Source organism: Sorex fumeus, unplaced genomic scaffold (genome assembly GCF_029834395.1).
Source record: "Sorex fumeus unplaced genomic scaffold, SorFum_2.1 ptg000025l, whole genome shotgun sequence".
Taxonomy (NCBI): Eukaryota; Metazoa; Chordata; class Mammalia; order Eulipotyphla; family Soricidae; genus Sorex; species Sorex fumeus.
In genome coordinates this window covers 1,772,527-1,794,153 of record NW_026606082.1, presented here as the reverse complement: position 1 = coordinate 1,794,153, position 21,627 = coordinate 1,772,527, and the positions used below count along the sequence as shown (strand labels likewise).

The following is a 21,627-nucleotide window of genomic DNA, read 5'->3' as shown; positions in this document are numbered from 1 at the left end:
AACTCTGTCCCTCACTCTGTCCTGGCCTAGGAAGGGAACGCCGAGCAGCCCTGCCCCGCGAGATGGGGACGTCAGCTGGAGCAGGGGATGCCGGGAAGATCCACACAGGGTGAGAGCCTGTCTGTTCTGCTGGGCCGGGGCTGGCTGTGATGCCCGGAACTGCCTCGCTCGGGGCTGGGGGAGAAAGATGGGATCTCGCTGTCCCCGAGAGTTGCTAAATCCACGACCCTGGGGCCTGCTACCTTAGGGCTCATGGCTGAGACTTAATTTTCCTCTGATTTGAACCACTCAGGGATTCCCGATCCTGTAGTTATTAGAACGTGTGTGTGTGTGTGTGTGTGTGTGTGTGTGCAGTGCCAAGGACCAAATCCAGGACCTCACACTTGGGCAGACACTCCTCCACTAAACTACCTCACCAGCCCCAAAACAAACTTTTGGGGGTGTCAGGAGCCACCCCTGGAGGTGCTGGAGGAGTTGCCTTGGCAGAGCAAGTGGGGCTGATGGAACCAGGATCTCTTGGTGCAAAGCTGTGCTCTAACCATTGGGCCATCTCTCTGGCTCTCAAGCACAGTTGAGCGTTGGATTGCCCTGATACAGATGGAAAAAGTGAGTCCCAGTAAAGCCAACACACTCGCCAAATAAGACAAAGCCTGGGAGGGGGGGGCTCAGTCTCAACAGAAGGACCTTTCTGGGGACAGAAGCAACAGGATTCTTTTTCTGATTTTTGGGGGTGTGTCCCTAGAGGTGTCGGCGGCCACCAGGGGTCCCTCTGATGATGGTCAGGAGCTGTGTGGACTGAACCAGGGGCCCCTTGGCTACAGGAAGGCGTTCCAGCACCTTGGAGGAACTTTTTCTGCTGTTTCTTTTGTTTTGCGTTGTTTGGGGGGTCACACTGAGTGCTGCCGGGGGGGCGGCTGCTCCCAGCTTGGTGCTCGAGGCTCACTCCCAGCAATGCTCTGAGGTCCAGATAGTGTGTGTGTGTGTGTGTTTGGCCAACACACAGCAGTACTCAGGGCTCACTCCTGGCTCCGCATTCAGGGATCACTCCTGGTGGGCTCAGGGGACCCTAGGGGATGCTGGGGATCGAACCCGGGTCAGCTGTGCACAAGACAAGGGCCCTCTCTGCTGTACTGCCACTCTAGGTCTCTCCAGCTTTTTAAAATTCACTGTTCCGGGCCTTTCGAGAGCATGTGCCAAGTCCTTTCCTCCACAGTAAGAAAATGCAATGACTTCCGGGGTCAAAGAGAGAGAGCACAGCGGGCAGGGCACTTGCCTTACGCACGGCCCACCCAGGTTCGATTCCTGCATCTCATATGGGCCCTGGAGCCCCGGCAGGAGGGATCCTGAGCTCAGAGCCAGGAGTAAGCCCTGAGCATCGTTCAGTGAGTCCCCAAAGCCAAAAAAGCACAAACTTCCAAAAGGAGAGGAGAGGTTAGACAGAGCTGGGACTAGAGCCCAGGCCCCTAGTCCCAGCCGCAGCGCTTCTCAGCCTCTCCAGGTGACACCGGAGAGTCCCCATTTGACCCTCCCTCATTTGACAAACCTCGCGGCACGCGTCCGCCAGATTCCAGAGTTGCCGAGCAGGGCAGAGCAGCTGGTGCTGGACACCGGCCACCAGGAGGCGCTGCCGCGACACCGGGGGCTGGGAAGCAGGTGCCTGGAGGGGCAGAGCCAGGCTCAGTTCCCCCTGGGTGGGGTCCCAAGGCCCCGAGGCTCAGGAAGTCCCTCCCTTGTCTCATTTAGTTCCCAGGATCTCTGTTCCTGTCCCTGGGGCGTCCCTGTCTTGCCCAGGGCAGCCCCTCCAGCGCCGGGTCACGCCTCCCGACTCCACCCCCACTCGCCTCACACACAGCGGTCAGCACCCCCAGCGTGGGGCAGCCGCGCCCCGGAGAGGGAAGGGCTCACAGGCTTTTTCCGGCCGCAGCCCCCAACACTGGACTCGGTTCTCTGGACGCCGGGTTGGAGCCCTGGGACGGGACTAGAGAGAAACCAGAACCAGGCCCAGGAAAGTGAGGCAGTGAGTGGCTGGGTGGGGCCGGAGCCGTAGGACCGCGGGGAAGGAGCTGGCCCGGGACCCTGGACGGGACTCACCTGGGCTCAGCACCCCATAGGGTCCCCCAGCCCAGCCAGGAATGATCCCTGAGCTCAGAGCCGGGGGCAAGCCCTGAGCACTGTGGGATACGGCCCAGCGACCAAGGAGGAAAAGAAAAGGTGGGAAGGGTCTTTCTTTCCTGTGGGACTTCTCAGAATCCGTCACGCAGACGAATATTTGTGGGTGGGGGCTGGGGGAGAAGGCGGGGGCGGCTGTTTCTGAGTCTTTTGACTCAAAGATCCGTTTTCCACCGTGCGGTCAGCCGGCTAGGCCTTGTCAGGAAGCATTCGCCTTCCAGGGCACCTCCCAGGGAGCTGGTCCTGGCCCAGGGTCTCCTCCTGTGGGGGTTTCCCCGACTTGGGCTCTGTGCTGGGGGCCGCCAGCCTGGGTTCCAAACAGCGGCGGCTCACGCACTGCCGATGGTTTGCCCGGGGCTCCCTGAGAGACCCTGTGAGGGTTGCAGTGGGGCTGTTGGACCCTCAGACCAACAAGACCCCACAACTAGAAGGGAAGGGGCTCCTCCACCCCGTCTGTGTGCACAAGTGTGTGCGTGTGTGTGTTTGCATGTGTGTGGTCCTGTTTGTATGCGTGCGTATGCATGTGTGTGAATGTGTGCGTACGTGTGTGCATGCATGTGTGTATACATGTGTGTATGCATGTGTGCATGTGTGTGTGTGTGTGTGTGTGTGTGTGTGGTCCTGCAGGTGACCCCTAGGGAGCCCCTGTTTTCCTGCTGAGCCAAACGCCGTGGGGCTAACAGGGCTAATTAGCCTGATCATGTGACCCTCAAACCCCGGGGCCACCTTTCACCTCCTGCCCTGCTCTGGGCAGGCTTGGAGCGTGTGCCGTTTCAGGTGTGGCAGCTCCTTGGGGTGGGGCCATCGTACAGTGCCCCCGCTAGGGGTGATCCCTGAGTGCAGAGCCAGGAGAACCCCTGAGCATCTCCAGGTGTGTCCCCCAAGTCAGACCCAAACAAAACAGTCGTGGCAGTACCGGAGCAATCGTACAGCAGGGAGGGCGCTGGCCTTGCATGTGACCAGCCCAGGTTCGATCCCTGGCATCCCCGACCCCAAGCACCGCTAGGAGAAACCCCCGAGCACAGAGCCGGGAGTAGCCCTTAAGCCCTGCTGGCCACAAGAACAAACACCAGAGAGCAAGCCCCAGGCCTGGGGTGTGGGAGGGTCCCTCAGAGCCCAGCCCCGGGCCTCGAGTTTTATACCCACAGCGCGTCCTGGGGTGCGCCAAGAGTGATTCCTGAGCACAGAGCCAGGAGTAAGCCTCAACCACGGCCTTCTCCCGTTTGCCACTGCCACCTGGCACGGAGGCTGGCAGCCAGGGTGGGATCCCGGACTGGACATCGCTGGGGGCCGGCAGGGGTGTCCCCTGGGCAGGGAGCGACTTCAGCACGCAGCCCCTTGCAGCAGGCCTGTGTGGCGTGGGGCGGGATGTCGCCCTCTCTGGGCGTTCCTAGCTGGGGGACGTGCCGGCATGGTGCTGTGGGGCTGAGGCCTCCGGGTGGGGAGCCTAGGGGTCAGCGGCCTTCAGAAACTGCGGGTTCTTGTGATGATGCCCAGGATCCAGCTGTCTTCGGCCGTCCCCATTGTGGGGGTCAGAGGGATTGTTTGGAAAGGGGGGGCGTGGTTTGAAATTAGCAGCACGGACCTTGGGAGCACCTGGGAAGAGCTGCCGGGGGCATGTCTGGGGACAGTCAGGTGTGCTGGCCTTGTCCACTAAAGCAGCTGGGTCTGCTGGGCAGCCCCGGGGATTGGCGGGGGGCTGGGGGGTGGGGGCGGAGCTGTGTGTTCCCGGGTGGGGTCGAAGCCGGAGAATCACGGGGTGTCCAGGGATGGCCTGACCCGGCCTGGGGCTCCCTGCCGGAACCGGGCTCCGTCTTAATCCCCCCAGTGGCTGCTCCTTCCTTCCCGTGGCCTTATCTGTGGTGGTTCTCACGTGCCCGTGGGGGTGCCGTGGGCCCCCAGAGGCCTGGGCAGGGACCCACACGTGTGGCACGCTTGGGGTCCCCGATTCCACACTCCTGGGCCTGAGGCATGCCCGTCTGGTTTGGCTGGCTGGGTACTGCCAGGAGGGGTGCCCAGGACCCACCCCGAGTTATGCCCGGGAGGCAAAATCATATACAATAAATCAAAGCACTGTCCCTCCGCTACCCGCCAAGTGGGGCACTCCCAGGCCCTGCCACCCACTGTCACCGCCCTGGACATCTGCCCAAGGCCCCTCTTCCTTCCCCCTGGGACTGACCCCGAGGCCCAGTGCCCAACAGCCTCCTGGGACCTGTGAGAAGCCGGGGTGTGCGTTTAGGAGGGATGGGGTTTCCATGCAGGGGACCTCATCCAGACCCCAGCACCCCTGCCACGGCCTTCGGGGTGTGGAGTGTGAGGTCAGCATCCGACCAGGGACTTCCACAGTTCCCCTAGGCCTGGGGAGAAGAGCCAGGGCGAGGGGGAGGCCGACCCAGGAACCAAACCCGAGATGAGCCCATGGCCTCCTGCCAGTTTCCCCAGTGTGCTGTGCGACCGGGGTGGGTTGGTGTCCCTCTCTGGGCCTCTGCCCCCCCCACCCCCCGACCTCGCATGGGGGTGGAGCAGGGCTCGGAGAAGCAGGAACGCACTGAGGGCGGGGTCAGTGCTGGACAGGGACCCCCAGAGGCTCCTGCAGGCCCGGAGGCATGGGGCGGGTGAGGGTGGGCCGGGGAGAGGGGTCCTGCCCAGACCCTCCGTCTTGGCGCTCTCCCTCGTGGTGCCAGGACCGTGCGGGGCTCAGCTGGAGACCGAGCGTGCCAGGGTGTGCCAGGGATCGGGCACCAGCTGGGCCGGCTCCAACCCCTCGGGGAAAGAGCCGGAAGGACAAGCTCCCGGTCACTGGGCCACGGGAGCCGGGCTGGGAGCAGGTGACCGGCCCGACCACCCCCGGGGGTGGGGGACCCTCGACTCAAGCCAGAGCAACGACCAGCGCCACGAAGCACCCCACAGCGGAGACACCACCTGCGTTTTCCTCGTTTCTTTCTCTTTTCGCATTTAAAACAATATAGTGCCGACCAGCACTTCTCACAGTAGAATATAATGGTCAATTTTAGTATAAAAAAAAAACATTCTCAGAGATTTGTAAATGCACTTAGTGCTGGGCCAGGCCTTGGAGAGAGATACAGTACCGCTTTCGGGGTGCGGGGGAGGGGGCAGGCCTGGGGGCGTCGGCCTGGGGAGGACCCTCCCGGCCCCCCTCCTGGACGCGCGGACAGGATCGCAGGGAAGGGGAGGGTCGCGTCCCCCTGGGCTCCTGGGAGACTCCCCAGAAGGGGACAGGGAGGGTCCCTCTGACCGGGGTCGAAGGTGGCAGGCCTGGGGTCACCCCTGCGATGCCCTTGTGCCAAGGGGAGGACGGCGCCCCTTCCTTAGGACTCGGAAACCTGCCGTGATGCGAGCAGAGCCTGGGGTGCGCGCGGCGTCTCCCCAGCCACCCGTGGGGCAGCCCTGTGGCATAGACGGGCGTGGGAGTGTGTATGTGTGTGTGTGTGGGGGGGTGGGGGCGTCGTCCAGGGTTTGGAGCGGGGTGTGATTCTGTGTCCTGAAGGAAGGGAGCAGGGGGATGGGCGACTTGAGGCGGAGGAGCAGGGTGGAACCACCTTCCCCTGGACTGGCCGCAGGGGTGCGGGGAGCCCGGCCACTTCCTGTGGGGCCCTCTGCTCCTCCCCGAGGGGCCAGGGGGTGGTGGTGGGGGTCACTCTCTGACCCCCGGGGGCTGCCCTGTTCCCCTGAGCCCCAGACCCGTCACATGCACGCCAGGGCGCGGGACCCTCTCGGGGAGCACCAGGAAAGCGGCTTCTCCCTGTCCGCCCGGACCGAGGGAGGCGTGGCGGTCAGGAGCCCTCACCGCATCCAGGAACGCCCCAGAGGGATGTGGGGGCGGGATGGTGGTGGTCAGGGGCTAGTGGGCGCGGCCACCCTGCCGTTCCGAGCCAGGCGGGCGGCAGGAGACCTGGCTTCCCTGTGGGCGTCGCTGGGTGCTGGGTGCTGGATGCCGGGTGCCGGCAGGGCTGGGCGAGCCCTCCTGCCCCCACCCCCGACCCCGTCCCGTGGCCTGCCTCCTCCCCGCCACCAGCGCCCGTTTGTCCGTCCGTCCGCGTGCACCGGCGGCCTTATCTGTAGACGGGCAGGCGGATGTGGGCGTGCTGGTGGTCAAGCAGGCGGGGCACGGCCACCGTCTCGTAGCCCTTGCCCAGCATCTGCTCCTTGATGCAGGGCGGCCGGATGTCGTTGATGAGATACTCGAGCGACTGCAGGCTGCTGCTCAGTGCCGACGTGTTGCACACACTCTTGCTGGGCAGCCCGGCCAGGGCATCGGCGGGGGGCCCCGCCAGCTCTCGGGCCGCCCCCAGCTCGCCCCCGGCCACGGCGGCCGCCGCCGGGTGGTAGCAGTCACTGGTGGGGGTCACCAGCGCGCTGTTCCAGGGGGTGGCGAAGTACTGGCCCACCGCGAAGCCGGCGGGCAGCCCCACGCCGCAGGGGAGCGGCGACCCCGCCGCCGGCCGCTCGTACCCCCGGCCCCCGCCGCCGGCCTCGGGGGACTTGGTGGCCCCCGCGGCCCCACCGCCGTAGGCCCGCAGCGGCTGGGGGGGGCGGCGGCGGCGGCTTCTGCGGCCACAGCAGGTAGTCCAGGCCCCCGTCCGCGTAGCCGGCGGGCTTGGCCGCAGCCAACGTCAAGGCCGGCGCGCTGGCCTGGCCCAGCTCCGGGCCCTTGCGGCAGTCGGCGAGGCCGGTCCCCGCCGCGTAGGCCATGCTGGGGAAGCTGGGCACCGGGCCGTGCTTGGCCGGGCTGGGGTGGGGCACGGCCACGCCCTGGCAGGCGGCGGCCCCCGGGGCCTGGCACTGCTGGTTGAGCTGGTACAGGATGCTGTGGATGGACGGCAGGTTGGAGGGCGGCAGGGGCAGGCCGCGGCCGGCCAGGGGGATGACGGCGGCGGCGGTGGCCGTGGCCGCCGTGGGCAGGCCGGGCGGTGGGGCGGGCGCCTCGGGGGGCTTGGGGTAGGCCAAGGGCGCCAGGGCGCTGGGTGCCGGGTAGGGCGCCACGCCCACCTGCACGGCGGCGGGGGACAGCTTGGTCCTCTTGCCCTCGGCGTTCTTGAGCACGCTTTTGGCCGGCCCGGCCGGCGCGGCCACCCCCGAGCCGGAGGAGGAAGAGGAGGCGGAGGAGGAGGCGGACGAGGAGACGGCGGCCTTGACGATGGCCAGCAGGCCCTGGTAGCCGGCCGCGTGCGCGGGGTAGGGGCTGTAGCGCTGCCCGCTGGTGTCGTAGCCGTTGACCGTGCGGCCCAGGTGCTTGTGCTGGGGCACCCGGATGTTGCTGGGGAAGATCTTGATGGACAGCGGGCTGTTGGCCACCTTCTCGGCGTAGGCGTCCAGCTCGGCTGGGCTCGGGTAGCGGGAGGAATGCATGGAGCTCACCGCGGCCTCGCCTGCGGGGAGAGGGGGACGGTGAGCCTGGCCCCTCTCACCTCCAGCCCTTCGCGTCGGGGTCACCCCCGGGGCCGCCACAGAGTCTCGGTGTCGGGCATCCTCTGGGCGGCACCAGGGGTCCAGCCCGGGCCTCTCTCAGGCGGAGCAGTGCCCCGGTTGACCTCTCTCCCTGGACCCCTTTATTTATTTATTTGTCTTTTATTTTTGGGTCACTCCTGGCTCTGCACTCAGGAGGAATCACTCCTGGCGGTGCCAGGGGACCCTATGGGATGCCGGGAATCGAACCCGGCTCGGCCGCATGCAAGGCAAACGCCCTCCCCCGCTGTGCTATCGCTCCATCCCCCGGACCCCTTTATTTTTTTTTCTGGTGGTGCTTGGGGGTCGGGGTCCTGCGGTGCCCAGAGTGAAGCTCTGGGCCGCACCCGTGTGGACTCGGTCACTTGACCTGGTTTTCGGTGGACGCTACTGCTATGGCCCCACACCTGGTGGTGCTTGGAGCTTCCTCCTGGCTCTGTGCTCAGGGCTCACTCCTGGCGGGGCTCAGGGGACCCCCTGGGGTGCTGGGGATCGAACCCGGCTCGGCCGCGTGCAAGGCCAGAGCTCTGACCTTCTATCCTGGGGGCCAGGGCAATTGTCCAGCGGGTAAGGCCTTGCTCACGGCTGACCAGGGTGCAATCCCCGGCATCCCATGCAGTTCCCTGAGCCCCGCCAGGAAGGGCTCCCGAGTGCAGAGCAGGAGAGAGCCCTGAGCACTGTGGGGTGTGGGTCCCCCCACTCACCCCCCCGTCCTGTTTCTGACCGACTCTAACTCTTGACCCCACCACTGGCTGTCCTGAGAGTCGGGGGCTGACGTGTCACCGGCTGCATGGGCCCCTCGAAGGAGCGCGCCTGACTATGCCAGAGGGGACGTGGGTCCCCTCCTCCCGCCCCGAGCCCCCCCCATGGCCTGGAGATGTCTCACAGGAGATGTCCCCCACTGGGGGACTTGGGGCTGAAGGGCCCAGGTGGGGTCCTGCTGGTGCAGGGAGCTGGGCCCGGTGCATGCCTGAATGAGCCTCAGTTTGCCCACCTGCGTGCTGGGGGGGGGGTGTCACAACAGGCCGGAGGAACAGGGGAGCCCAGGGGCCCGGCAGGTGCTGGGGGGTGTGGGCGAGGTGGGTGTCACAGGCCTCCGTCCCCGCCCCTGCACCCCTCGGGGTGGCCGAGGGCAGGCAGTGGCCCCTGTGCCGAGCCTCAGTTTCCCCCGCCTGCCAAACGTGGCATCCATGAGCCTGATCCCTGCCGGGTGTGGGCGGCACCGGGGGGAGGGGGCAGAAAGGCGGCTGGGGGCAGTGGGAGAATTAGGGGCTGAGCTGGTGCTGGGGTCAGGCACAGGCGGGGGAGGGCCGCACGGCCGGGAGGGGTCCTGGTGTCCCACAGCCCCCGAGAGACTCACGCCCTCCAGCCCGAGCCAAGCAGGGGCTGCCGAGACCACCCCAGGGAGAGAAAGAGCCATCAGACGCGGTGCTCGGGTGATGCCCGGAGACTCGCGTGGGGGAGGGGGTCTCCTGACCGCCGCGGGGGGGCAAAGTCAGGGACGCTGCTGAGAAGCCGGCCCTGCCCTGTCCAGCCCTGCAGCCAAGTCGCGGGTGCTGGGCCAGGAGCCAGAAACAGGCGCGGAAGGAACCGGCAGTAACCCCTCTGAGGCCCAGGGGTCCGAGCCGGGCAGGGCCCTGGGCAGGGCAGCGCTGGGCATCTGGAGGCCAGGCCTCTCCTCCCTCCCCCCTGACCTGACCCCGGGCCAGGCGGGGAGAATCCCGGCGTCCTGACCCTGCCCGACCCTGCCCGGGGCCGCCCCCTCCTAAGTGGCCTAAAATAAACTCGGTGTGGAGAATGGAAATGTCACTTTGGCCAAGGGGGGAATCTTTCTCCGAGATTGGATTTAAACTACATTATACAAGCAATTTCATGGGCACTTAGCGCCGCTCGGAGAGTCCCGCAAAAAAGGGCCTGGCTCTTCATTTACCAGCCATAAATCAGCAGCTGCTATAATGAGCACAAAAATGTCACTTTTATGCAATTTTACAGATGAACAAAACTGGGGAAATTAACTGGAGTAACCTACGAGAGTCAGCAAAAGCGGCTGCCGGGGGAAAAAATCATATCTGTGTGTATTTCTGTTCCCCCTACACTCTCCTCTCAAGCAACTGCGCCATTGTGGAGGGAGGCTCATTTGTCCTCCCCATTATACTTCCATTTGAGTTTATCTTGAGTATCCAATGAGCCACCAACTGTGAAAATGATTAAATCTACAAAATCTATCTAACGGATGGAATAAATTAGGTGTTGAGAACCTGGGGAGGGCGGCCGGGGGCCCTCGCGCCCGTCCGCCGCGGGATGGGGCCCCGCCGTGGGCTCAGCTGGGCGCTGGCCACGGGGCAGAGCTGGCCACGGGGTGGGGGGGCCAGGGTGGCGGCCACCGCACTGTCCCGGCTGCGCCTGTGACACCGCCCCGTGGGCCCCTGTGTGTGTGGGTGCGGCGGGAGCCCTGGGTCCCCGGCACGGGTCTCCACTGCCTGCCCGCGGATGAGCACCAGGATGGGAAACGGACGAAGCCGGGTCGGATGCAGTTCCGTGTGGTGGCTCAGGGGGATGCAGGGGGAGGCCGCGGCCGGCCACACTCTCCCCCACCCCCGCAGACCCGGCTCGGAGCCGCAGCAGAGGCCACCCAGTCTCCCCAGGAATCGGAGTCCCTGCTTCGGGGATGACACAGCCTCATATCGCAGGAGAGGCTGGCTTGTGTTTTCTGCCCCTGAATGTGGGCCTGGGTTCGAGAGCACCCGGGCTCCCTGGGCAGACCCAGGAGGGAGGCAGAGCTAGGCTGGGGGCTCGCACCTGGCCTGGCAGCCCCCACGGCAGCCTGCCTGGGGAGAGGGTGTCTGCCCCCAGCGTGGCCCTGCCGTGGAACCCAGGCCCGGGCTGCAGGTCCTAGGTGCTGGGGGCTGCGTGATGCCATGCAGTCTGGGTGTCCTGGGTGGTGGGTGCGGCCAGGGGACACAGGGCCCAGGGGTCCGGGATGGAGGATGCCTGGTCTGGATGCGGAGAGTGAGGGAGGCGTCTTCGGATGGAGCTCGGGGGGAGGGGCAGGGGACGAGAGGGGCCCCAGACGGCAGGACAGGCCAGGTGGTGGCCGGGTGATGGGCGGAACTGAGGGGGTGGGCACTCACACTGGCTAAGCCCTGGACGCGGCGGCAGGGGTGGGGTTTGCGAGGATTTGGGCTTCTAGGACGGGGCAGGGCGGGCAGCAGAGTGGACACCTGATGGGCCTCTGATTTTAAGGGGACCCAGGACCTGTCAGGTTGGAGGGGGGCTCGGGAAGTGGGGAGCAGCCCGACTGTCCCCAACTGTCCCTGACTGTCCCCAACTATCCCTGGTGTCCCTGACTGATTGTCCCCAAATGCCCCTGACTGTCCCCAATTGTCCTTGACTGTCCCCAAGTGCCCCGGACTATCCCCGGCTGTCCCCAACTGCCCCCAACTGTCCATAACTGACTCACCCCCACTGCCCCCGGCTGCCCTCGGCTGTCTCTGGCTGTTCCTGGGCAGCTCCCAGCTGTCCCCGGCTGTCCCCTCGTCCCCAGAAGTGTGTAAACTGGCTGAGAGAGCTCGGAGGAGGTGTGGGCAGGAGCCGGGGTGCACAGACGAGCAACCAAGGGGCTCAGGTGGCCCCGTGTCCAGCCCCCCATGCTGTGTTCCTGTGCCAGGCGGGACTGCACCCCAGGTGGGTGCACAGACTCGGGGCACCCTGAGCCCGGCTGAGCCGTCACTGGGCACAGTGGCCTCCACGGCTGGGCAGGGGCATCTCCACGATGACGAATGTCCTGGTGCTGCAGAATCCAGCTTGGACGAGCTCCAGGACAGCCCGATGGTCTGGTCTGCGCCCGTCTGTCCCCTCCTGCCCTGGGCCCAGCAGGAAGTGCCCCAGTTCTGGGGGTCCCCCCGAGTATCTGACCCAGGGCAGCGAGTTGGGGTTTGGGGAGAGGACAAAGGAGGGGGCTGACCCCGCCCCCTGGGTCTCACCCCCCTGCAGCCGGCCTCAAGAACGGGCAGCGGGGCTGGGGGACAGCCCAGGGGGTGGGGGGGCTGTGGGACCCTGCGGAGAGGCAAGGACCCGGGTTCTGCGTGCAGAAACAAAGGCAGCCCTGGCGCCCCACGGCCCCGCCCGTTCCGGCCTCGTCGGGAACCGTTCGGGCTCCTGGACCCACGGGCGGGCGCGCCGCGGCCATTAAGTTAATGTTACGGCCTTTTACAGGTGCGTTAAGTAAAAGTGGTTATTAACGAGTGGATTAAGCCAATTAAAAGCAGCCCCGGGAGTGGGCTGACGTGGCTGCCGGGAGTCGGGAGGGCGACTCCGCACGGACCCGCCGCTCGGAACCGAGGCCCAGGAGGAGCCCACTCTGCGCTGACGCCCCCCGGCCTGCGGGGCCTGAGCGGGTCCCTGGCAGCACCTCAGTGTCCTGGGCCGGGGAGGGGGGGTGGAGGAGGCAGCAGGGGGAGGAAGCCGCCCGCCTCCCCGGTATCTTGGCCCACCCAAGGCAGTTTCTTGGGGTGATGCTTGGGGGGCTGGACACTTGCTGGGCGGGGGACGAGAGGGGTGAGCATGTGTGTGTGTGTGTGTGTATGTGTGTGTGTGTGTTCACAGGCAGGGCCCTGGGGGTCGGACAGATAGTATAGCAGGTGTTTGCCTTGCACACGGCCAACCCGGGTTCAATCTCCGGCATCCCAGAGTCCCACGAGGACTCACCCCTGAGCACAGAGTCAGGAGTACGCCCTCATCACAGCTGGGCGTGACCCAAGGACAAACAGAAAACCAAAGGCAGGTTGCAGGTGTGTGTGTCCATGTCTGTGTGTGGCCCCGATGTGTGGGTGCATGTGTGTGTGTGTGTGTGCGTGCATGTGTGTGTCTGTCTGTGTCTGTGTGTGGCCTGATGTGTGGGTGCATGTGTGTGTGTGCGTGCGTGCGTGCGTGTGTGTGCATCCACCGCGGGCCCTGGCCCCAGGCCCTGCCACATCTGCATTCCCTTTGCTGCTGACACGGTGCCCTTGGAGGTGGCAGCCTCCTGAATGCTCAATTACCGCAACACTAATTAGCTGGTGGCACGGGCAGACTCTGCTGAGGGCCTGGGGGGCGCGGGCAGGCGGAGCAGCTGTTCCCTGGCCTCGGGGGAGGGGAGGCGGGGAGGGGGGCTGCCCCCGCCCTGACCTCTGGCAGCCAGGGGACGTGGGAGGCCGCATGGGGGTCAACGCAGGTGCCCCCAAGCTCCGGGGGGCAGCACTCATGGAGTGAGCGGACAACTGGCCACAGCGCCCGGGCCCTTCCCCCAGGACCCTTCGCAGGGGGGCGCCTGGCGTCCTCCCTCCGAGCCCCAGCTCTGGCCTCGCCTGGACTCCCTGAAAGGTGCGTTTTGCCGAGCCACGCTTTGTCACTCGAACGTGATTCAATGCCTGGTATTCCTGCCCTCAACTCCCCCCTTTTTTGGCTAGTCTTTTTTTTTTTTTAAGAATCGGGCCACAGCCGGTGATGCTCAGGGGTGACTCCTGGTTCTGCACTCAAGAGTCCCTCCTGGCTGGGGCTGGAGCGATAGCACAGTGGGGAGGGCGTTTGCCTTGCATGCGGCCGGCCTGGGTTCGATTCCCAGCATCCTATGTGGTCCCCCGAGCACTGCCAGGAGTGATTCCTGAGTGCAGAGCCAGGAGTAACCCCTGAGCACTGCCAGGTGTGACCCCAAAAAGCAAAAAAAAAAAAAGAATCCCTCCTGGCAGTGCTCGGGAGACCAGATGGGATGCTGCTGGGGATCGAACCTGGGTTGGCCGCGTGTGGGGCAAACGCCCTCCCCACTGGACTATGGTTTGGGCTCTGCTATTCCTTTGCTTGTGCTTTTCTCCCCAGCTGCTACTTTGAGGAGGACCCCTTTCCCTTCCCTTCCCTCCCCTGCTCTCTCTCCGTTCCCTCCCTTCCCTTTCCTAGACTGCTCTGCTGGCCACGGTCACTGGACACCTCGTCTGCCTGGCCTTCCTTTCAGTGGCCGGTGTGTGGGAGGGCTCTGCTACCCTTTCTTCCCACTGGAAACCACCTGTCCCCAAAAGTGCAAGCCCACCCGGCCCCCCCGCCCCCAGGGCCCTGTGTCCAGCCCCTCAGGCCTTGGCCCAGTAGCACTTTCTCCCACCCGTATATTTTGTCCAAAACAGCCAGGCTTGGGGGCCGGAGCAATAGCAGAGCAGGTAGGTGCTTGCCTGGCACGCGGCCGACCCAGGTTCGATCCCCAGCATCCCACACGGTCCCCTGAGCACTGCCAGGAGCGATTCCTGAGTGCAGACCAGGAGTAACCCCTGGGCATAGCCGGGTGAGGCCCCGAACAAGCAAACACACAGACAAACAAACCAGCCCGGTTCTCGCTACCCTTGTCAGCAGCCATGCGAGCTGTTCAGGTGACACCCCCAGTGACAAGGGCTGCTGGCACCGGGGGGCTGTTCTCCATACAGAATCTCAAGGCCACGACATAGCTCTTAGTCTCTCTTATCACTGACTGGACTTGGCTCAGCGACGATGGGCGATTCTCAGTGACACACATCACCAAAATTGATGTGAAGAAATAGAAAAGGTGAACAGCCCTCTGCCTGGCCGAGGGGGGGGGGTCACCCTCGTCTGCCAGGGGGGCACCGCTGATCTTTACCGAACGTGCAGCAAATGCCAATTCCTCTTAAACCCTCCTAGAAAGAACAGGAGGGAACAATCGGCAGGGGAGATGATATTTGTGAACTGTATCCTATGCGGGCATCGTCTCCAGAGGACGTAAAGAACTTTTACAGCACAGGAAGAGTGCCACGGAAGAAACGGGCAAAAGCGCAGAACAGACTTTTGTACACAGAGGATCCACAAAAGCCAATAGACACACATGGAGATGCCCCACGAGGGGCCTGGAGCGATAGTACAGCGGGGAGGGCGTTTCCCTTGCACGCAGCTGACCCAGGTTCAATCCCCGGCATCCCACGTGGTCCCCCAAGCACTGCCAGGAGTGATTCCTGAGTGCAGAGCCAGGAGGAACCCCTGTGCATCGCCGGGTGTGACCCAAAAAGCAAAGAAAGAGACAAAGAAAGAAAGAGGAAGAAAGGAAGGAGGAGAGATCACTTGATCACTTGACTTCCTGTTAATCATCGATTTGCTCGAGCAGGCGCCAATAACATCTCCATTTGTCCCTGTCGCGTGCTAGTGTAGCCCAATGGCGTCTGCTCGTTCTAGGAACATGAAGGGCCTCAAACCGATCGTTCAGGGTCTTGATGAAGAAGTCTGACCATCTGGTAGGTGGGCGGCCACGCGGTCTTTTGACATCCTGTGGAATCCAGTCGGTAACGGCTCTAGTCCAGCGGTCGTCTTTAAATCTCATTACGTGACCAGCCCATCTGATTTTTGACGCCTTGGCAAACGAGACAGCGTCCCTGATTCTTGATCGTCAACGGATGTCGGAACTCCGGATTCTTTCTCTCGTTTGAGTGAAATGTGATATTCCAAGCATAGCTCTTTCAATTCCTCTTTGGGAGACCGGAATAGTGTTCTCATCCTGTTTGCGTAGGGCCCAGAGAAAGAAAGAAAGAAAGAAAGAAAGAAAGAAAGAAAGAAAGAAAGAAAGAAAGAAAGAAAGAAAGAGGAAGAAAGAAAGAGAAGGAAGGAAGGAGAGAAAGAAAGAAAGAAAGAAAGGAAGAAGAGAAAGAAAGAAAGAAAGAAAGAAAGAAAGAAAGAAAGATGCTTGACAGCCTGCCCCTAGGAGAAATGCGTACAAGACCACAAGGAAATACCAGCAGGATGGCTAAGAGGCCTGCCCAAGGCAGGGAGATATGCTGGTGCAGAGAGCTGCGGTGAAGGCTTTGCATGTGGGGGCCCTGGGTTCCATCCCTGGCACCATGCAGTTCCTCAGCACCACCAGAAATGGCCCCGTGGATGGCCCAGCATAGCTCCAAAACAAAAACCAAACCTCCGAATAGGCTGTGGTGAAGATGCGGAGAAGCTGGACTGTCCCACATGGTTGGTGGGTTTGTGAGTGGCCGAGCTCGCTCAGAAACGAGTCTGCCCCTTCCTCAGGGATTCAGACTTATCCTCGCCTTGTAGCTGGCCCCTGGTTTACATGCAAGAGAAGCTAAAGGATGCATACACACACAGAAACTTATGCTTGAAGGGCCGTAGTGGCATCGTCCAGAAGGAGCTCAGCAGGTGTCAACAACCAGACTCGCCCTCAGATAAATAAAACAGTAGGCCACGACTGTGGAATATTATTCAGCAGTGAAAAAGAATGAAGTTCTGATGAATGCTATGATGTAGATGAATGTGGAAAACGGTCACCGAGATGGCACAAGAAGCCACATAAAGGGTGGTATTCCTCGGGGCACGCTGGCTGTGTTCAGGCACCAGTTCTGGAGGTGCTGGGGGGAAAGATCCCAGTCACAGGTCACCTGCATGCCACACCTGTGGTTACTGCTTCTGCCCAGTATGATTCCATTTCTATAAAGTGTCCAAGATAAATCCCGAGAGGCCCTTGTTCTGTGGCTGCCGGAGATGGTGGGGTGTGCAGGCATGGGGAGCGGCTATTAATGGGGTGATGAAAGAAAACATCCTGGGAAAGGGCTGCGGGAATGGGTGACACCAGGCGTCTGCTACAGAAGTTCGAACCGGCACATCTGCATAGTTGGCGTGTGGAAACACACTCTCCCCACAGCACACAGTCTCTTTTCCTGTTCCTGGCAGTGTGGAATAAGTCACTAAAGCAGGCGGGACAAAATAGCTTTGTTGTGTAAATAGAGCTTTATGGGCACACAACCACGCCTGATAACACGGCAGAACAGTCAGAACCGACACTGCAAGGCCGCCAGGGCCCAAAATATTAATGCTGGCTTTGGGCCATGCCCAGGGGTGGGGGGTGGGGAGAGAAACCACGAGGTGCTGGAGGCCGGAACTCTGGGTTGCCCACATGCAGGGCACGTGCTCCAGCCTTTCCAACATTCTCCCAAGCTTGGGAGAAAACTGTTTCTCCTTTTGCTGTTGCAGTGCCTCAGTGTGTGTGTGTGTGTGTGTGTGTGTGTGTGTAGGACGGGGTCACACACACTTGCTTGTGGTGCTTGCGGGGGGGGGGGGGGCGGTTGTCTGTGCTTCACTGGATCAGACTTTTGTTCTGCCACCAGGGACCCCAAAGAGCAGGTCTCTCTCAGGTCTCTCTCTGGGGCTCCACGCAGCATGTCTGTCCAGTGGCCAAAGCGTCCAGCTTGTCCGGCGGCCACTCCAGCACTCGGCCATCCCTCAGCCCAGCTCCAGCCCTCAGGGTCTGTCACCTGCTGTCGTAGAGGAACCCAAGTGGGGCCTTCCAAATCTTTCCTTCCAAATCCTTCCTTCCCTCCCTCCCGGCTCTGCACTCAGGGATGACTCGTGGCAGTGCTCAGGGGGCCTTATGGGCAGCTGACAACTGAACCTGGGTCAGCCACGTGCAACCCACTGTACTCTCTCCCTGGCCCCCTTTGCCCCGTCCTAAACTGGGTTGGCACAGAGAAGCGGCGATTTGGAGCTTTGCTTTCCTCTGATCTGATCAACCCCCAGGCTGGGTAGTGGGTGGCGCTCCCTAGCTTGCTCAGAGCACGCTTCACCTGCTCGGCCATAAACGGGGGCTGGCATGGTCTGGCCCTCCCGGGGGCATTGCTCTCCGAGGACAGGGGGCCCTGCCCTCCCTTCCATCCGCCAACTGCACGCAGGAACAGCACAGAGTTGAATCTGACGTGCAGCCGGAGGTTGGCTTTTTACATTTCCCTGGCATGGGAACAGGCTTTGCCGCTTCCGGGTTTCGTTTGTGTCTATGGCAGCAGCTGTGGGCACGGGGGCGGGTTCTGACAGGCGCGGCCAGTGGCTCCAGCTCCCGGGGTCCTGGCGGCTGGGAAGGGACAGGCGTGACCTGACTTTGGGTCAGCAGGTCCCCTGGAGCCTCTCTGGGTGCAGGTGATGACGGGGGCCAGGAAGCCGCCTGTTCCCATGCAGGGATCCGTGAACGAGGCATCGAGGTGGGGTGCGAGTGGGGACCGGGAGAGTGTGAGTCAGCCTGGGGTGGGGTGCATGTGTGCTGACCCCATGGCACAGGCCCGGGGGTGGGGGTGGATGCTCTGAGCCTTCTAAGTGACAAGAGGATTGTCTGGTCCCCAGAGCCTGTGGGTTGGTGTGTGTGTGGGTTGGTGTGTGTGTGTGTGTGTGTGTGTGTGTGTGTGTGAGTATATTTGTAGGTGAGTGTTAGTGGAAGGCCCTGAGTTGGACACTGGTCACCGCATGGCCACTGCCAGGCCAGCCCTGGGCTTGGCCCCTATTTTAAATAAATAAAAAGAAGAGAGAGCTTGTTTGGAGGTTCTAGCAGGGGAGCGCAGCTACTCACATACCCTCGACCGAAGACCAGTCCGTCTCTATTCGGGGAAGGCCGTCCTCTTCAACCGAGCGCGCAGCTTTGGGAGGGACGCACATGGAGCGGTGAGGGAGGAAGGGGACACCCGCCTAGCCAGTCAGATCAGCCGAATCAACCCTGGCGATCAATGGGGTGACAGATGTCGCAGCCAGATCGCCCTGGAAAGGTCGGACTACAGCTGAATCTTACGAAGACAATGTTTATGAGAAACAGCCTCGTTCCTGACTCCCCATTCGCTCTCAACGGAACGACCATCTCCGAATGCAACAGCTATGTGTACCTAGGTCGAGAGGTCAACATGACAAATGACCTGGCACCCGAGCTGCGCAGGAGGAAGAGAGTGGCTTGGAACGCCTTCAAGAACGTCGAAGAAATAGCTAAGAGGACGAAGAACCTCCGGCTCCGGGCACATCTCTTCGATTCCACTGTTCTTCCTGCATTAACATATGCCTCAGAGACCTGGGCCCTACTCAAACAAGATGAGAACGCCATTCAGGTCTCCCAAAGAAGAATAGAAAGAGCTATGCTTGGAATATCACGTTTCACTCAAATGAGAGAAAGAATCCGGAGTTCCGACAACCGTCGATGATCAAGAATCAGGGACGCTGTCTCATTTGCCAAGGCATCAAAACTCAGATGGGCTGGACACGTAATGAGGTTTACAGACTACCGCTGGACTAGAGCCATTACTGACTGGATTCCGCAGGACGTCAAAAGATCGCGTGGATGCCCACCTACCAGATGGTCAGACTTCTTCGTCAAGATCATGAACGATCGGTTTGAGGCCCTTCATGTTCCCAGAGCGAACAGATGCCACTGGGCTACACTAGCACGCGACAGGGACAAATGGAGACATTACTGGTGCCTGCTCGAGCAAATCGACGACTAACGGGAAGTTAAGTGATTAAAAAGAAGAGAAAGCAATGTTCTCTCTGGAGATTCCACGAAAAGAGCAGGAGATCTGGGCATGGGAACCGTGTTCCTGCAAACGTGAGGCCCTGCCTGCGTGATAAGCCGCCACTTTGGCTCTGAGGCAGTCGAGGCAGGCGTGCAGACCCCGGCCACTGAGGGAATCTCTGCAGAGATCCTCCATGCGGAGGACGTCGACAGAACGCTTTTTTTTTACGTTTTGGGTCATGCCCGGGGCAATGCTCAGGAGTTCCTCCTGGCTCATGCACTCAGGAAACACTCCTGGCGGTGCTCAGGGGACCATATGGGATGCTGGGGATCGAACCCGGGTCGGCCGCGTGCAAGGCAAACAGATGCTCTTCCTGCTGTCTTATCACTCTGCCCCCCTCCCCCCAACCCACAGGACGATTTTGCTTTCCGGAAACATGAAGGTGAGATGGGACAGAATCACAAATCCCCTTGTTGGCAAAATTTTGAGCGTGCCAAATCCCTCAGTTAAAGGACAGGTGGACGGGCCACCACGGAGGGACTGGCCGAGGGAAGGGGCAGAGCGGGGCGGTGAGGGGTGGGGGGGCGTCAAGACCAGATTTCAGGAGGGCCAGCAGCACACTCCTCCGACACGGGGGACACACCCCGCGGTGTGTGTCCTGGAGTCCCTCAAACCTAAGGTCCGTCTTTGCAGCCGCGAGAGCAGGGGACAAGTGCTGGCCACGTGCTTCCCAGGTCCGGCAGTTTGGAAGAGCAGAGAAAGACGGGCAAAGAGGGAGGCCTTCCCCAGGGCCTGCTTGCTGGGTCCTGGGGGGCAACGCGTGTGTGCTCAGATGTCCCTCCCGGCGGGCTCGGGAGATGTGGAGTGCCAGGGTTCGAACCCGGGTCAGCTGCATGCGAGTAAAAGCCCCCCTGCGGCTCTATCTCTCTGGCCCTGGCACGCTGGGTGGTGAGGAAAGTTCCAGCAAGTCCAGGGCGTGGCCCTGCCTGTTCCCAGACGACCCCTCTAGCAGGCAGGCACTCGCGGACTCGATTCCTCCAAAGGCGAGTGACTGGAATTCAGCCAGCGCTCACCCACCTGATCAAAACCTGTCGGGAAACTGGGCCGGAGTGACAGGGCAGCGGGGAGGGCACTTGCCCTGCACGCGGCCGATCTGGATCTATTCCTGGCAGCCTCCATAGGGGTCCCCCGAGCTCCACCGGGAGTGATTCCTGAGCGCTGAGCCAGGAGGAAGCCCTGAGCACCACTGGATGGGGCCCAAAATCCAAAAGAAAAAAGACAAAAAGGAAAAAAAGAAAAAGGGAGTTGAGAAAGGTAAAACAATGGCTCAGAACTCCTCCTCCTCCTCCTCCTCCTCCTTCTCTCTCTCTCTCTCTCTCTCTCTCTCTCTCTCTCTCTCTCTCTCCCCCCCCCCCCAAAATGGCTCAAAATGAGATGAAGATTACGGGCAAATGTTTTATCGTGGAGTAAATTGTTTCTATAAAGCTAAAACATGTAATGGATATACAAGAGCCGGGGAAGAACAATTCACTGTAAAGGGAACATGGATCAACACAGGAAGAAAGGCCGGAGAGACAGGACGAGAGCCAAGGCATTTGCCTTGCAGGCGGACAAACCCTGGCATAGTCTCACATACGGTCCCCCAGTCACCACCGGGAGTGATCCCCGAGCACAGAGCCAGGAGTAATCCCTGAGCACAGAGCCAGGAGTAATCCCCAAGCACAGAGCCAGGAGTGATCCCTGAGCACAGAGCCAGGAGTAATCCCCAAGCACAGAGCCAGGAGTGATCCCTGAGCACAGAGCCAGGAGTGATCCCCAAGCACAGAACCAGGAGGAGTGATCCCTGAGCACAGAACCAGGAGTAATCCCCGAGCACAGAACCAGGAGTGATCCCCAAGCACAGAGCCAGGAGTGATCCCTGAGCACACAGCCAGGAGTAATCCCTGAGCACAGAGCCAGGAGTAATCCCCAAGCACAGAACCAGGAGGAGTGATCCCTGAGCACAGAACCAGGAGGAGTGATCCCTGAGCACAGAACCAGGAGGAGTGATCCCTGAGCACAGAACCAGGAGGAGTGATCCCTGAGCACAGAACCAGGAGTAATCCCCGAGCACAGAACCAGGAGTGATCCCCAAGCACAGAGCCAGGAGTGATCCCTGAGCACAGAGCCTGGAATAACCCCTAATCACCAGCACAGAGTAGCCCCCAAACCAAAAAAATAAAAAACTCAGGGAGAAAACAGACCTGGAAAGAAGCTAAGAGGCTGGGAAAGTGAGGCCAGAGGGTGTGTGAGGAAACAGCGCTGGGGTCACCCCGAAAGGGCACCGTGGCCAGAGGACCTTGAACCTGTGGCCTTGGGGCTCAGTGCCAGCGCCGGGCACAGTCAGCGAAGCCCCAGACCCACAAAGCCGGACTTGCAAGCCAGGGAAAGATGAACAGGAAGTGAGACTCAAAGGAGGTTAAGCTCAGGCTGCAGTTTCCCCGGGGCCCAGGAAAGAACAAGATCCCCCCCAAGCCCCCAAACTGAGGACCGAGGGACCCAGGCGTGAGCTGCTTGTCACGCGGGACAGGCGGCCGAACATTCTGAGCCCGAGGGACTCCAGAGGCCCGAGCCCATGAGGCCCAGGGCCCCTCCCGGACGGCCAATTCCAGAAGACAGACAACCAAGGCCCAGGAGCCGGTGGTGGGCACTGGGCCTGGGGGGCCGG

General features: G+C 62.0%; 1 protein-coding gene across 1 annotated transcript in view; it reads right to left on the bottom strand.

The window, feature by feature from the left end:
- Positions 1-6,232: 6,232 nt before the first annotated feature.
- FAM222A (family with sequence similarity 222 member A) overlaps positions 6,233-21,627 on the bottom strand; it is a 50,782-nt gene continuing 35,387 nt past the window's right edge. Inside the window, 2 exon segments of the mRNA XM_056114483.1 lie at positions 6,233-6,722; positions 6,724-7,559. Coding sequence (XP_055970458.1) covers positions 6,243-6,722; positions 6,724-7,559 — 1,316 coding nt within the window. The 3' untranslated portion in view covers positions 6,233-6,242.